Source organism: Carettochelys insculpta, chromosome 20 (genome assembly GCF_033958435.1).
Source record: "Carettochelys insculpta isolate YL-2023 chromosome 20, ASM3395843v1, whole genome shotgun sequence".
Classification (NCBI taxonomy): domain Eukaryota; kingdom Metazoa; phylum Chordata; order Testudines; family Carettochelyidae; genus Carettochelys; species Carettochelys insculpta.
The window spans coordinates 9,497,650-9,512,276 of record NC_134156.1 but is presented as its reverse complement, the minus strand read 5'-3'; the positions used below and the strand labels follow the sequence as shown (position 1 = coordinate 9,512,276).

The 14,627-nt window shown below is 52.3% G+C and overlaps 1 protein-coding gene across 2 annotated transcripts in view; it reads right to left on the bottom strand.

Moving 5' to 3' along the window:
* Positions 1-315: 315 nt before the first annotated feature.
* Positions 316-14,627, bottom strand: part of GRIN2C (glutamate ionotropic receptor NMDA type subunit 2C) — an 84,868-nt gene continuing 70,556 nt past the window's right edge. For both annotated transcript variants that reach the window (XM_075014893.1, XM_075014894.1), the window contains 6 exons: positions 11,002-11,127; positions 7,683-7,912; positions 6,554-6,714; positions 4,864-5,051; positions 3,594-3,826; positions 316-2,252 (listed from right to left, as the gene is read on the bottom strand). In XM_075014893.1, coding sequence (XP_074870994.1) covers positions 708-2,252; positions 3,594-3,826; positions 4,864-5,051; positions 6,554-6,714; positions 7,683-7,912; positions 11,002-11,127 — 2,483 coding nt within the window. In that variant the 3' untranslated portion in view covers positions 316-707. The remainder of the gene's footprint in view (positions 2,253-3,593; positions 3,827-4,863; positions 5,052-6,553; positions 6,715-7,682; positions 7,913-11,001; positions 11,128-14,627) is intronic.

The following is a 14,627-nucleotide window of genomic DNA, read 5'->3' as shown; positions in this document are numbered from 1 at the left end:
CTGAGGCAGAATGATGGCAGAATTAGACAAGATTTAAAAGGTCTCTTTGGTGCCCTGGGCATGGCCTTGTCTTGTTCTAAGAAACCAAAGCGTGAAGGACGCTTGTGAAAATATCTTAGGCACCGTAGGGTCTTCCTGTCCCCGCTCTGGTTCATTAGCGGACCAGCTAAGCAGAGCCTCTGTAGCAGCAGGACAGGTGCAGCTGGTGGGTGGGGGCAGGGCTGGAAGATGCCCCCCAACCCTTTCACAGCGAGAGGAGCTCTGGGTATGGGCTCCAAGTTAACTGGAACCAGAAACCAAGGACTGAGGCTGTTCTGGATACTTTATAGCTAGCCACATACGACTGTGAGCATTTCAATTGGACAAGACACAACCAAGCCCATCACGCTGCCAGTGCTAGGTCCGGGCGCCCAGCGATGGAAGACGTCAGAATTCAGACATTAAAGTGCCTGCTGCAGTTAGCTTTGTGCCCCGTATCCATCCCACAGCTGCTGCTGCTTTATTATTTTTCTGTCCGTCTGCAGCAGAGGAAATGGGAAAAGCTCTTTCTGCTGGCGCCAAAGAGCAGGGGAATCCCACGGACTGAGCTTTTTAGAGCCTCCCTTGTGGGATTGGTCCCCACCGGTCACACCTGAATCACCAGATGCTGGGTGAGAAGAGTCACACAGGCATACGCCAGTTAATGAGAGCCCTACCTAAGCCCCCTCTCACACCTCGGACTCCAAGCTAGAGATTCGTCTCCACGACCGGGCAGCATAAGGACTGCTCATTCTCTGGGCTGCCAGGAGGTCCCTCCTCTCGGCATGGACCGTCTGGAGGAAGGACGGCTCTGCTCTCCTGCGCTCTGTGCAGTCCCTGTACACGCTGTCGAAGTACATGGTCCTCCGGCTGTCCTCCTGGACCAAGTAGTCCCTGCTCCTGGGTGCCCAGGGTGCCCGAATGACACAGTGCTGGCCAGCCCTGGAGTGTTCGCAGAGTGGGGCAGGACCCTGGTAAAGCTGCCCCAGGTACATGGGCAGGTGTGTATAGGAGTTCATGTAGGCGTATTGTTTGTGCACCACGGTGGAGGAGGCCCGGTGCACGCCGGTGGTGTTCGGCAGGCACGCCTCCCCGTAGGAGGGCAGCCTGGCCACCGGAGAGTGCAGCAGCCGCTGGCCTTTCCAAGCAAGCCTGGAGTTGGCCTCCATGTGTTTTCTGTTGCACATGGCACTGGGCCGGAGGGCTTCAGTGGGATAGTGTGTTGGTGTCAGCCCGGCTTTGGGGAAGAGATCTGGCACATCCCCTCGGGCGGAAGACCTGCCCTCGTATCTCCGGGGCTTCTCATTCTGCTCCCAGGCCGATGCCAGCAGGCTGGCTGTCCTGCGTGGCTTCTCCTTGCCCAGAAAGGGTAGCTCCACTGGTGCCGGTTGCTTGACCACAGTCACTAAGGGCCGGCAAGGCCTGCTGGCTTTCAAGAAGGCGCCGTGCGCACAGTCAGGAGGCAAGAGAGGGCTCTTCTTGGAAGCGGAGAACAGCCTCGCCAGCTGGGCTGGGCCCCTGGGTCCTCCTTCCCCATATACCAGGTGGACATTTCGGGGCAGCGTCTCCTTTCCGCCTGCCCTGGACACAGGGCGTTTGTGCTCTTTGTAGATGTCTGGGAGGGGGAGCTCCCTTTGAGTTGCCAGTGGTGAGAGGGAAGTGTTCAGGTGGTTTCCCAGGGGCACGTGGCTCCTGAGATGGGCTGCAGGCATGGTCCTCACCAGGAGGTGGGGAAAGTCACCCCCAGTGGAACCAGGAAGAACTTTATCCCCAGAATAACTTCCTCGAAACTTTAGCGGGTGAAGCACTGGCAGTTGCTCATTTACTGCCCTCCAGTTTTCAATAGCTGGCAGCCTGGGATCCCCTAACGGCTGCTGGGGATCAGGGTTGGGTGGTGGACCAGCCCTCTGGGTGCAGACCGGCCCAAGCTTCTCTGTTGCAGTCAAGGTGGAGGAGAAGGCTGGCCTGTTGCACGCACTGGTGTTCTGTACCACAAGCTGAGGCGTTCGAACGGAGAATGTGGGCTGGAGGCTTTCACTCCGGTTGGTCCAGTTCTCAATGGTTCGCGTGGCATTCTCCAGGGAGCTTCCAACGCTGGCAGTTGACACCATGTCCTTGGCTGCTTGCAGCATCTTCAGCACGTTGGCTTGGGTGGAGTTGGCGGTGACGTCGGGGGTGCGAACGTGCGCAGGGCTCTCCAGATTCTGGACGCCGTTGAAACAGCTATAAATGCCCTGCAAAGCGGAGAGAGAGAAAAAAGTGACCAGAGCAGCCCTAAGTGTGGGGGTCAAAAGGGAGGGAGGTGAAGGATGACAAATCAGTGCATCTTGGGTCCCAGGAAGAGCTGAACCAGGGATGCTCCATGTTCACAAGGGAGAAAGTGGATAAATACTTCAGTGCAATGATAAATTTCACCAGGAAGACGATGAAAAACTGGAACGCGTTGTCGAGAGAGGTGGTGGAATCTCCATCCCAGCTTGACGAGATCCTGGCTGGGAGGATTTAGTTGGGGCTGATCCTGCTCTGGGCAGGGGGCTGGACTGGGTGACCTCCTGAGGTCTCCTCCAGCCCTAGGAGTCTATGATTCTTTAAATACCAACAGTGGAGATGGAGAGCAGACCAGGGCTGGCCTGAGGTCTCCTTGCAGTGGGCCAGGCAGATTATCCATGGTGCAAAGCTCTCTGCATTACTTTCAAACACCCCAATTACTACATCTTCCCTTTTTTAATAGTTTCTGCCCACCAGTGAGCCAGGAGACTCATCCCCAGACCAAGCACTTTGATCAGCACTGGAACTTGACAGCAGAGCCTCTTCCAGCCAACTAGCACGTCCCCATAACGGTGCTCCAGAGTTTCTCTTGAATTCAGTCCTCCCCTCAGATCTCCCACTAGCTCACCAGCCTACTTCTGAGCAGTGTGGCCCTTCAGCGCTGGTTACCCCAGATAAAGTCAGGCTCGTTAGTGCACAGGGTGTTTCACATGGGATGAGCTGCCTTGTCGTGGCAATGGGAAAGTGACAAGGCGGAGACGGGCTCCTCTATTCGTTGCTCATTTCTTTGGGGCACTTTGAACGGGTGCGCCATTATTTCATGTGAATTCAGGGCTGGGAAAAGGCTCCCACCAGAGAACCCTGCAGCCCTTCAGACAAGAACCCTCGTTTTAATCCGCAGAACACAGAGGCTATACAGGCAGCACAAGCTTCCTCCCTCGTGCCCCGTCGGCGTGCCTGTGACTTGATCTGAAGCACGTCACTAAGGGGGAGAGGACAGACCCAGTCAGTCCTCGGACCAGTTGCGGAAGTGGCTCTTTGAGCCAGGAAGTTATCCCCAAGGATTCGAACCCAGCCCACACACGCCTCTGCCTCAGCTGCCTGAAAAAACCAGCCAGCTTTTGGTTACTCCTCACATTCTGATCATCAGCCCAGAGGTAACACACTCAGCAGCCCCTCCCCAGATGCCAGCACCCAGTCCTTACTTCTGGTGACCAGGTAGACCCTTCCAGGACAGCAGCTCAATGAAGAGCGGCGACTTGCTGGGAACACGACCGTGCAATGGAAACGTTGGGCATGGCACTTACCCGGCTTATGGCCAGAAGGAAGTCAAGCCTGTGGGACTTGGGGACTGAGTGGCGCAGCTTCCAGTACACCAGGTGCTCCCAGGCAAAGACCAGCAGGCTCAACCCCATGGCCACCAAGAGCATGTAGAAAACCCCAGCCATGTTGTCGATGTCCAGCTTGCTGCTCATCACCTCGTTCTTCTCATTCTGGCAGATCCCCGACAGCCACACGGTCTCCAGTTTCTGGGTCTCCCCTGGGAAACAGTTAAACACACAGGGACACATTGAGATTCCAGCCAGGCGTGAGCCGAGTAGCGTGAGGCACTGACCCTTCGTTGTCTAACGTCCACGTTATCTTAGGAGAGAAGAATCCGCTGTTCTCCTCCATTCACCCTTTAGGATTCTCCCCAGTCTGCGCATTCACTGAAGTCTAGATTCGGACGTGCAATAGCCTTTATCTGACTCCTTAATTTCTTCCCCTCCACACTCACCTCTTTTCTCCACATAATTCTCTTCCTCCACCCCAATGTGCCTCTTTTCCCTCTCTCCTCCTCCCTTAACTGTTATGTCTTACTCTTGAACGTCCTACTTCTCTTCCCCCCGAGCCTCTGAGAGCTTACGTGATCTGTCGGCAAAGCTGCCACGAGAGTTTTATTGCCTACGAGTGAGAAGAGAGAGACTGCAGACAGAACAATGTCCTGGCCCCTGACAGGAGAGGCAGGACCTGATCTAATGTTAATCACACACAACCTGATAGAGAGCAGCAGCTTTCTGAACCCTTCCCCCAGTGCCAGGCTCAGGTTGCAAACTGAGCGGTTGACTACACAGCTGAGGCTCCCTGAGGTACCAGGAGCTCATGACCCTCACACCCTTGTGCCATAGAGGATTTCCATTTAGCAGGAGGAGGAGAAAGCTAGGGCCAAGATTGCCAGTGGGGATACATTTACGCCAGCTGCAGAGCTGACCCCCACATTGTAGGGATGGAGCCCAGAATGTCCGAGTTACGTGCGGGCTTTGAGGGACGGTTGGATCCTCTTCCTGTTTTAACAGATAAATACATTTTCCAATAAAACAGCGGCGAGAAAGGAGAGCAGAAGGGACGATCAAGTGTGTAAGGGAAAGTGAGAGATAGATGCAATGCCTTTGTCTCTGATTTCTGGGTAACGCGCCCCCGCCCCCAGCTTCACCAGGAAAGAAATGCAGGATGGGAAGGGCTAGCTAGGACTACACTGCCACCCGCTCGGGGAAGGGCCACCACACCCCAGCTCTGAGCAGGGAAAGAGCTACCCACCATCTCCCAGGAACTGCAGAAGGGCCAAGTCAATGGCCCTCTTCCACTTGGAACCCTTCTGGAGTGCGATGCCGTAGCCGGTGGTGGCAAAGACCTTCCCGCTGCCGATGGTCACCAGCTTGCAGCCCTCGTCCTTGCCAGCCATGTAGTTCAGCACAGCGGCATCGTAGATAAAGGCGTCCAGCTTCCTGGAACCAAGCAGAGAGTTCAGGGCAAGGACAGCAAGAGAGGAGAGCGGAAGGGAGCAGCTGGGTCAAAGGAAAGGTGAGGACATACAGGTAGGGGAGGAAACAGTGTATCTATGGGGCTTTGGATTCAGCATCGCATCTCACACGTGGGAAGGGAACTTTCTAAAGGAACAGGAGCTGCTGAAGTCTCAGCTGTATGGTCAACAATCCCAGGCTTGAGCGTGGGCTTCAAACATCCTTCATGGGAGAAGGCTGCCACCAGGACGATGCATTTTTTAAGGCAATGACATAGCTATACACCACTGAAAGGCAGCCACCTCTGGGGTGCAAGGCGGCAGCTGTTTAAAATCAACTAGCAACACTACATAAGAATTTAGGACAGGAAGTGAAGAAAAATCCCTCCCTTGAAACTGAAGAGGTGACCCCCCGGAAGTCTGCACTGCAGCTAGAGGTACAATGCGGCATAGACCTAGCCACTAACTTTGATCAAGCTAGTTTGAAGAACCATCAGAACAAAGGGGTGGGAGAAAAGGGGGCAGAATGGGCTAATTGCTACAGTTATACTCCCGGGGTCCCAGGAAGGCTTTGGCCATGAGCTCTTTGCTACTGTTTTTTCAAAAGCTAGCTGGGGTGTACCTACATGTGCTGCAGTCACCCCTGCGATGTGTGCTCAGGTCAACAGAGCCCTGGTCTACACTGAGAAGAGCAAATGAGTTGCGTCAGTCAGGGTGTAAACAGCCACGCTTGTCAGCAGCACAGTTAATCCGACCAAAGGCATCGTGTGGCCAGCGCCAGGTCAGCGGGATAACGCTGTTGACCTAACCGCTGCCTCTGAGGGAGGCGGGTTACCTATGCGGCTGGGAGAACACCATCCCTGGGCATAGACGGGACCTTTGTCGAAGTGCTAGCCTGGTGCGGTTTTAGCGGTTGAGGTTCAGACAAGCCTGAGCGAAAATCTGGCAGTTATTCATGTCCCTTGTGCTCATGAGATGTGTCCCAGGCCCAGGAAAGACCTCCAGTGGTCAAGACCTCAGTCTGCCCTCTTGTCTGGTAGTGCCAGGAGGGAATTATTTACAAGGGAGATACCCTGAAACCAGTGGATTTCTCACCTGATGCTCTGCGTGTCCCTCACTCCCTAGCTTCCTACCCACTCATCTCCTCGGAAAGCTATAGGCCATTGTGCGAAGGGATGTGGCATGCTTGAATTCCTTGATTCCCCTCAAAAAATTCACACATAAAGGACATTTTGAGCCACCTCCTTCTTCCACAGCGCTACTCCCGCTTCCCAGCTGCAGATATGGCCCTCTGTGCTTGCGTGAGGTGGTGGGAGCTCACAGCTGAAGTAGCCTCCTAAAGTCAGGCCCCACGTTTCTGATAATGGACCTACGGGACAGCCCCTTCCCGCCCCATCCCAGGCATTTTCGGGGGTAAGACCCTGTGCACACGCCAGTGAGGGAGGTACGCTCCTGTTTCAGGAGAGTTGCTTTTCAGGAGAGCCGTACCCCATTTTGAGGCTGGTCAGGGCGTCCTCCACTGAGCGCTGGTTATACTTCACCATGTGCGTGTGCATGTCGGGGTAGTTGCTCCGAATGTTCCTCTCCGTGCTGCCGTTGGGAACAGTGCCGAAGCGGAACGGGGGATACTGCTCCTGGGGCCTCTGGAACTACAACGGCAACCACCAGCAACAATCAATCCACGGTCTGGCTCAGCGAACAGGCGCAGCACTCGGCTCCAGGCCTCCTGCTGGGGTTTCCACTCAGCTCGGTGATGGAACCAGGCTCCATTTTCACCTCACTGCTACCCTGTCCATCTGTTCCCACCCTGTCATGGTCAGCTGGGAGCAGCGCCTGGACTGGCTGACAAGCAGCATGGTGCTGCCACAAAATGTTCCCCGCTTTGTCAAAATTGGTTCCATTTGGCCAATGTTGGATGAGTCAGCGGCAGAGCTGGAAATCAACCCCAGGCCTCCCGATCCTTAGAGCCATAAGCCCTAGGTGCCAAGTGCAGGAACCTTATTTCCTGGTGCCATTCTGCCAAAGGAACTCCATTTATTAGAGGTGTTTCTAGCTCAAGGCCACTTGGGCTGATAGCGAGAATCTGGCTTAGCACGGAGCAGGAAGGGGAACACAGAACAGAGATACCAGGTCACTCCTACCACCGCACACGAGCAACTCTTATCTGTGGGCAGTTCTCAGACACTGGTGGGAAAAAAGGGCCCACTGGTCAGTTCCTGTGTTAAAATGGTGCTCCCCCCCTGCTCCTTGGTTCCACTCTCCATCAGCTGGTCACTCTGCTCGCTCTCCATCTCCCAAGTTACTTCTCTCAGGCTTGGTCTACACTAGGCAGGTAAGCTGATTGCAGACATGCAGTTCCAGCTACGGCAATCGCGTAGCTAGAATCAGCTTAACTGTAACGGACTTACGTGGTGGTCTGCTCCTCGCATTGCTCCTTATTGTTGGCCTCACACAGGCCTCCATGCTATGGAAGCCGATTTGTTTAGAAGGCAAAGCAGGTCAACAGGCTTGGTTAACCTAATATACTTGCCCCACCCACTCCGCGTTCCATACCCAGCCCCCTGTATTTCCCATGCTTCCCTGCCCAGACTGGCTGTTTCCTGCGAGCCCTCCTCACCTTCTTGTCACTCAGCCCCGAGACGGTGTCAATATATTGCTCCTGGATCATAAAGGCTGCCAGGTTGGCAGTGTAACTGGCCAGGAAGATCACGGCAAAGAAGGCCCAGATCAGCACCATGATCTTACTTGTGGTACCTTTTGGGTTCTCGATGGGCACCGAGTTGTTAAAGACCAGGGCCCATAGCAGCCAGACGGATTTGCCAATGGTGAAGGAGGGCCCACCGGACTCTGGGAAGAGAAGAAAGGAGAGCTGGTGGGGGGGCTTGGATTGAACCATTCGGAAACACAAACCCTGTCTCTACAAACTGAGGCCTGGGAAAAGACTGGGGACGATTCCTCCTGGCTTTTAGATAAATGGGATTTCCAGTTATGCCATTGCCTTTTTTCATGTGTAACTCCCCACCAAACATGGGCCCAGGATTGCCCTTGGGGCACGTTATTTTTGTTTCTTCCTTAATCCCTCCATTCGTTTGTCGGTTCGGCGTACAGAGAGAGAGAAAGTATGGCCTGAAGCCCAGACACTGCAAACAGGATAACCCTTTGTGGGGCCACATCCCACCCCTAACATGGAGTAGGTGAGTCTGGCTATGTGTCAGGGGCCTTCAAGTGACTGACACAGATTCCCTGGTAATGTAAACGTCTACCTGTTTTATTGAGTGGAGCCAATTAAAAGCCGGCTGTCCACCGAGAACAGTGTTCCTCAACCAGGGGGATGCATACCATTGGGCGTACACCGAGTTCTTACGGGGGCACATAAACTCCTCGAGATACTTGCCTAGTTTTACAACAGGCTGCATAAAACACTAGTAAAGTCAGCACAATCTAAAAGTTCATCCAGACAATGTCTTGTTTCTACTGCTTCATGTGCCTTACGCTGACAGGTAAGTGCAGTATTTCCATTCCAATTCATTTATTTGATAATAAGCTGGTAAAAAGCCAGCAAGTTTTCAGTAAAAGCCTTCTGTGACATTTTTGCATGTGTTTGTAAGTCGGTAATTTTTAAGTGAGGTGTAACTTGGTGGTTTGCAAAACAAATCTGAGTCCTGCAAAGGTTATAGTAATCCAGACAGGTTGAATGGCACTTGTTGAAGACCTCAGATTACTGTTTTAGGACCACATTTCTTAATTGGTGGCATACGTACCCTTCAATGTACGAGAGAAGTCTAGGGGTGCTTATTTTTTGAAGGGGTTCTTTATTAAAAAAGGTTGAGAACCACTGAGCTAGAACTAAACTATCTCAGGGTCGCATCCCAGCAAGCACTGGTCCTGTCTCAACCGCAGTCTGGCTGAACACTGAGCTTCTGCCAATGTACACAGAGCATCTCAGCATGAGCCTCGACCAACATCTAATCTGTTTTAGATATTTTTCTAGTGCCAGCCCTTGCAGTGTCCAGGCACTGAGTCTTGCAGAACAGTGTTTTCTCAACCTTTACCAAAAAAAAAAAAAAAATTATAAGTACCTTGAGTCACTACAATTTTCAGACACACCTTACCATTGCAACACATTTGTTTGAACAACTTCATCGTAACTGGTTGGCTGGGAGAAATTGCCTCTAGGCAATAAACTTGCCATTGTATTTATGACTGTGCAAAAAGGATAAAGAAAAAAAATAGATGAACAAAAAATAAGCCCGATTTTTTATTTGTAAAAAAAGATTGAGGAACACTGAGTTACTGCACCCTCTGGAAGAGCTCTGCGTATCCCCAGGGGTACTGGTACCCCCCTGGTTGAGAACCACTGTTACAGAAAACCTGGTAGAGATTCTTTGGGGCTTTGTTTTGTTCCAAAGTCCTGGTGAGAAAGGGAAGAAGAGGAATCTTGCCAGACCTTGCACACAACCTTGCTTCACTGGCTAGGTAGGTTCAGGGCTGTGAAGGAAATCTGCCAGGGCTATTTCTGGTGAGGATCCAAAGCTGCTCTTCGGCAGAGAGAGACAGAAACCTACTAAGGAGCAGCTTTTCTGACTTCACCTCCGGAAATAGCTGGACGGTTGCCTCTCTGCTGGAGAGAGTGGAATGGAAACGCAGTTTGCTGCCATACCACCTCCCAGCACCATACCAAGAAGTTCAGATTAAGGGGAAAGAAGGAGACAACATGAAAAAGGAGGCAGGAGAGTCCAGAACCAGCCAGAAGTCTCTGGTGAGAGGAACAGAGCAGCAGGGTTCCAGCTGGCCGAGTTCTGCCAGAGCCTTTGTTCATTCGGGAGAAGAAAGCTAAAAATAGGTTGTGTATTTTTACTGTGGGCTCTAGGCTATTCTCTCCTGGTAGATACCAGCTTCCTTCTGACTCGCTCCTTTCCTTCCCACGTATGATCCCTGTCTGAACGGCAAAACTGCCAAGGTCGCTGTTGAGAAATTATCCAGGATCGCTGAAAGTAGAGCGGAGAGAGGTCTGGGCCAGGAGTGTTGGGACACAGGGGCGTCATTGACACTGCTTGAAAAAGCATTTTCATTATGCACCCGTCAGGATGGATATCCTTTAATGAACGTTCGTTAAGGGCAAGGATGGCACCCGGGCCTGGGGCTGACAGCTCCTCCAGACAAATGTGAGAAAAAATCTTCTCAGCGAGCACGCACATGGGAGCTCTTAGCTAGAGCAGACAGTGGAGTAAGAGGCTGATTGGAGCTGCTGGTGCCAGACACAGACACAAATGGGCCAGAAGGAATTGGCTTCACTAGATGATTGCAATGGACCCTTCTGGCTTTGGAATTTGTGAATTTATGTCCATGAGGGGCATTGGCAAAATCCCACATGTCAACTTGAAGTGGCCGAAGGACTCTCTCGCTGGCGTGGTGTGCTGCAAAGCCATGGCAGGAGGTGCAGAAGAGTGCACACGGGGAAAAGGGGTGGATTTGATGACTTTTCTGTTTCCCAGGTTGATACTGAAATGGAAGATTCTGGGGACACCATTGTGTTAGGGTTAGAGGTTAGGGTCAGAGGCCCGGCTGAGGAGTGAGTGGCTGCCCGCCCGCCCTCCCACCCTCCCTCCCCTGATAACAGTGGCTGGGGAGTGGAGGAGGCCCTGTTGATGGTGACAGGGCCTTGTGAAGGCTGAAGCTCGGCTGAAAGAGGCTGGGAATTGGCCACCTCCCACTCCCTGTAGCCCACAGATATGGCTGGAATCATGACCCTGGGATGAGCTCAGGATGTGAAGGGCTGTAGGCTGAGGTCCCTCACAGCCCTATGATACCTCTTCCCACCCCGTGGAGCACACAGACCGCGGCCACCCGTATTAAGTGCACACAGGGCGGGGACCTTGCGGCCAAGGCTCCATCCCGTGGTGCAACTTTGCTCCTGGGTCCTTTAAGCAACTTACTTTTGCCGCTGGTTAGATTCTGGTTGTAGCCGACGGGGCTGAAATACTCGAACATGAAAACCGTGATGGCAACCACGGTGAGACACATCACGAACATCATCACCCACACGGCTGGGCTGTAGGGCTCTGCAAGGCAAGAGGGAGGCCATCTGCTCCAGCTGTGCTGCACCCGGTCCCAGGTGCATGTGTCACTATAGGCGGGTGGAGTCCAGGCACCAAGTAACACAGTAGGACCCAAACCTAGAGGCTCAGGGGAAATCTTCCTCCATCACAGGACCCTAGACCAGCGCTTCTTAAGCTTCTGGAGCCCACAGAACACCAAACAATAATCTTTTTCATGAGGAACACCTACGAACACGTCACACGCACATTGGCTGACATCAGGCAGCGGAGTCACAGCGGAGTCGCCACGCCGGCGTAGTGCGTGAGCCGCACATCCCTGTTACTTGCAACAGTGCCGTATAGACAGGAGAAAAAGCTTAGAGGACAGGAGCGGTTAGCACCACGTAAGTCAGCCTCGCTCTGTTCTCAGACTACTGCCGCTCTCGCAAGACGCGGGGATAAAATTGCGTTTCAGCGTTTTTCTCTACGGTTATCATCGCACCATGGTTATTTATTGTAAAACTTGGAATTGTTTTTCCAAATGCTCACGGCACACCTGGAAGTTGTTCACCGAACGCCGGTGCTGCAGGGAACATAGCTTAAGAAACACTGCCCTAGAAAGACAGATCTACCCTTCCCAGCACATGTGGGTGATCCTATGAGTGCCCTTGGATCAGAAAGGCATCAGGATTACACTGAAAGATGCCTGTTATCCACCTGGTGCCCTCAGCTACAGACTGAACACAATTAAATACTTGCTGTTTATTAAGTACAACAGAGAGGGAGAAAGAAAGAAGTGCCTAGTGACAAAAAAAAAAGCCAAATTGAGACCTGATGTAAGCAGAACAAAAAAGCAGTCCAGTAGCACTTTAAAGACTAATAAAATAATTTATTAGGGGATGAGCTTTCGTGGGGCAGACCCACTTCTTGAAATCTGATGATGATCTGAAGAAGTGGGTCTGTCCCACGAAAGCTCATCACCTAACACATTATTTTGTTAGTCTTTAAAGTGCTACTGGACCGCTTTTTTGTTTTGATAGTATACGAACTAGCACGGCTATCTCACTGTTACTGATGTAAGCAGGTTGAGGAGTTAGTCGAAGGAGGCTGGGAGAGAGAGACAGAGAGGGACAAGCAAGCAAGCAATCAGCGTGGTCAAATTTATCAACCCAGGCACAAAATCTACTCACCTGCCCTGATCGTAACATAGTAGTGGTTGAAAAACTAATGAGACATAACTCAACTGTTGAAAAGTTTTAAAGACATGTTTACCTAGGTGGACAGGTGTGTGTTTATTAGTAGGAGCATTGTTACGGCCCTGCTTCATTTGCAAAATTGTGGTTGCTGCACTATTAAGGCTTCCCCTGCAATGTGACCGTGGGAGCACAGGTCAGCTAACAGCAAAAAATCATGGAAGAGTATTTGCAATAAAAAGGCCCATTATTACTTTTCTGCAATTTTCCACGGCTTGTCAGCAGCTTAGCTGCAATTTTTGGACCATCGTCCTGCAATTCAAATAGGCCATCAGGTATTGTTTATTATTTGTATTACTACAGGACTGAGTCAAGGCCCCTTTGTGCCAGGTGCTGTACAAAGACAGAACCAAAGGAGTTCACCATCTGAAATTAACCCGAGCAGCAACAGATTCTGGCAAGGCTGATGTCACAACTGGGTGAACACTGCAAACTTCTGTCTGTGAATATTTGTTTGAATGCCTCATTTAGCCGAGAGAGCGTTCATACTCTGTATGTTCATTTCCCCATGAGGGAATGAGCTTCCAGACAAGACCATTTGTAGAAACAAAACGTTTTAAGTGGCTTTTGCAGAACGTTAATGGAAAGTGCGTTTTGAAGCTGTAATCACAGTTATTCACTCCAGAAACTGGATCTAAGAGGTGCTTTAATCCAGCTGTTCTCAGACTGTGACTTGGGATCCCAAAGTGTGTTGTGAGCTCATTTTAATGGAGTGACTCAGCTCAGCATTAGAGTCACTGGGGCCCAAGGCGGAAAACTGAAGCCAGAGTCTGGCCCTGCAGGGCTGAAGCTGGACCCTAACATCTTCTGCCCTCCCCCGCCCACACTCAGGCTTCAGCCCTGTGTTTGGGGACTCAGGCCTTGGCTTTCTGCCCTGTGTCCCAGCAAGTTTAAGGGCCACAGGGCAGGGCATTAATATACTTGCCAGGTCCCTGGGCAAAGCAAGCGGCGTGCGGGGGAGGGGAAGCATAGCCATGCTCTGGGAAAGTGGGGCCCTCAGGCAGAAGGCCTGGGGCTGGGTCTAGCCAGCCTTCAGCTGTGCCTGGAGAGTGGTGTGTGACGCTCTGGCAATGATTTCAAAGGCCCAGGGCTCCAGCTGCTGCCACTGCAGCAACAGCAGCCTGGACCCATGGGAAGTGTTTCCTCTGTTTTAACTTCCATCCATGGGTGGAATAAATTTTATTCCGTGCACCTATATGTCTTCAGATATGCACCACCAATAGAAATATATGCTGCTCCCTGAGGACAGCGGAGGGGACACCTGAATCTCTCCTGGGCAGCCGTCCAAGTGCTCAGCTTACAGGTGACACAGGCCACGAACCTTTTCAACCCCCGGGACCCAAGGCAACTGCCCCACCACCTCGGCAGGCCTGAATGCGCAGCTGAAGCCCAAGACTAGGCAACTTAGCTTCATGGCTCCCCTGTGGCATTGGGTCATGCGGTCATTTTTTTTGTCAGAAGGGGATGCAGTGCAACGAAGCTTGAGAATAGAGGCTTTAATTCTGTCCGGGAATGTAAACATACCACACAACCTACACAGCCAGTGACAAGGGCTCAGAAAGCCGGTACCTGCCAGGCATTGCTCACACGCCGGGTGCAGCTTGAGAACCATAATTTGGGAAAGGATTCCTGCTTTTTGCTGGGATTTACTCAATCGCCTTATGGAAAAAGGGGCCAAATAGACCAGCGGCATTGCTCATTTACTGAGCCGAGGCTGGGGCGCGCAGAAAGAGGGAGAGGCAAAAAGGAACAGAGGGAGGGAGATAATGGGAGGCGGAGAAAAAAAAAAACAGGCAGGCACAAAAGGAGAGGAGAGGCTCAGAGCGGACAGAGACCTCGAGCAGGCAGGAAGAGAGAGGCACTCCAAGAGGAAAGAGATCAAACAGCCGAGAGGGTGGCAGGCAGCGGGTGACAGCAGTAGACACCCAGAGTGATAGAACTCTGTCGTTAAAGGGCAGAGCTGAAGGATGGGATTAATTCAGGCCCTCAAAATACAGCAACTGAGGCCCATTTGTCAGCGTGTCCTTCCCTGTCAGGGAGGAGAGAAACTTTATCTGATGGCATCAGATGCACTTCATTAGCATGTGAAGGGAGCGGGGCTGGCAGGAAAGGAAGGCGCCTCCGATCCAGGCTTCCCCTGGGCTGCGTGCTCCTGCACACGTTTCAGGGGTGAGGTGTCTGCGCGGTAGGAAGAGGCAGCCCGGATCTGGGGACAGCAGAGAGTGAAACGGGTTCGGCAAGTTGCTGAAGTCAGAGAGGGTCCCTTGGCTG